General features: G+C 58.5%; 1 protein-coding gene across 1 annotated transcript in view; it reads right to left on the reverse strand.

Moving 5' to 3' along the window:
• The window catches only part of VOLCADRAFT_105460 (uncharacterized protein), a gene marked incomplete at its 3' end in the record, with an annotated part of 7,980 nt that overhangs the window by 3,405 nt on the left and 4,074 nt on the right, over window positions 1-501 (reverse strand). The window contains exon 5 of the mRNA XM_002952355.1: window positions 95-444. Coding sequence (XP_002952401.1) covers window positions 95-444 — 350 coding nt within the window. The remainder of the gene's footprint in view (window positions 1-94; window positions 445-501) is intronic.

Raw genomic sequence — 501 nt, forward strand, 5'->3', positions numbered from 1 at the left:
TACATCCATACATACATACATCCATACATACATACATACATACATCCATACATACATACATACATACATACATACATACACACACGAACCGTACCTCCACGCTCGATGCGGTGTACCCCAACAGCACGTGGTTCCTGAACACCCTGATCTGCCCAGTCCGCAGGTCCACCACACCGCCCACGAAGTCCTTCACCAGTCCGGGGGGCTGCTGGGGGGGCCTGCTGGGGGAGGAACTGCCACTGCCGCCGCTACTGCCGCCGCTACTGCCACCACTGCCGCTGGGCCCGGGCGCGGCCGGCGGTGACTGTGCGGGCGTTGATAATTGCTGTTGCTGGTGCTGTGATGTTGCTGGTGGTTGTGATGTCGGTTGTGATGTCGGTTGTGATGTTGGTTGTGGTAGCTTGGGGTCGAAGAAGAGCGCGTTGATGGTAAAGTCGCGGCAAGCTGCACGACCATACATGTACGTTGGGGGGGGGGGGGAGTGAAGCCGGGGGCGGTTCC

This window comes from Volvox carteri (assembly GCF_000143455.1).
Source record: "Volvox carteri f. nagariensis unplaced genomic scaffold VOLCAscaffold_29, whole genome shotgun sequence".
Taxonomy (NCBI): Eukaryota; Viridiplantae; Chlorophyta; class Chlorophyceae; order Chlamydomonadales; family Volvocaceae; genus Volvox; species Volvox carteri.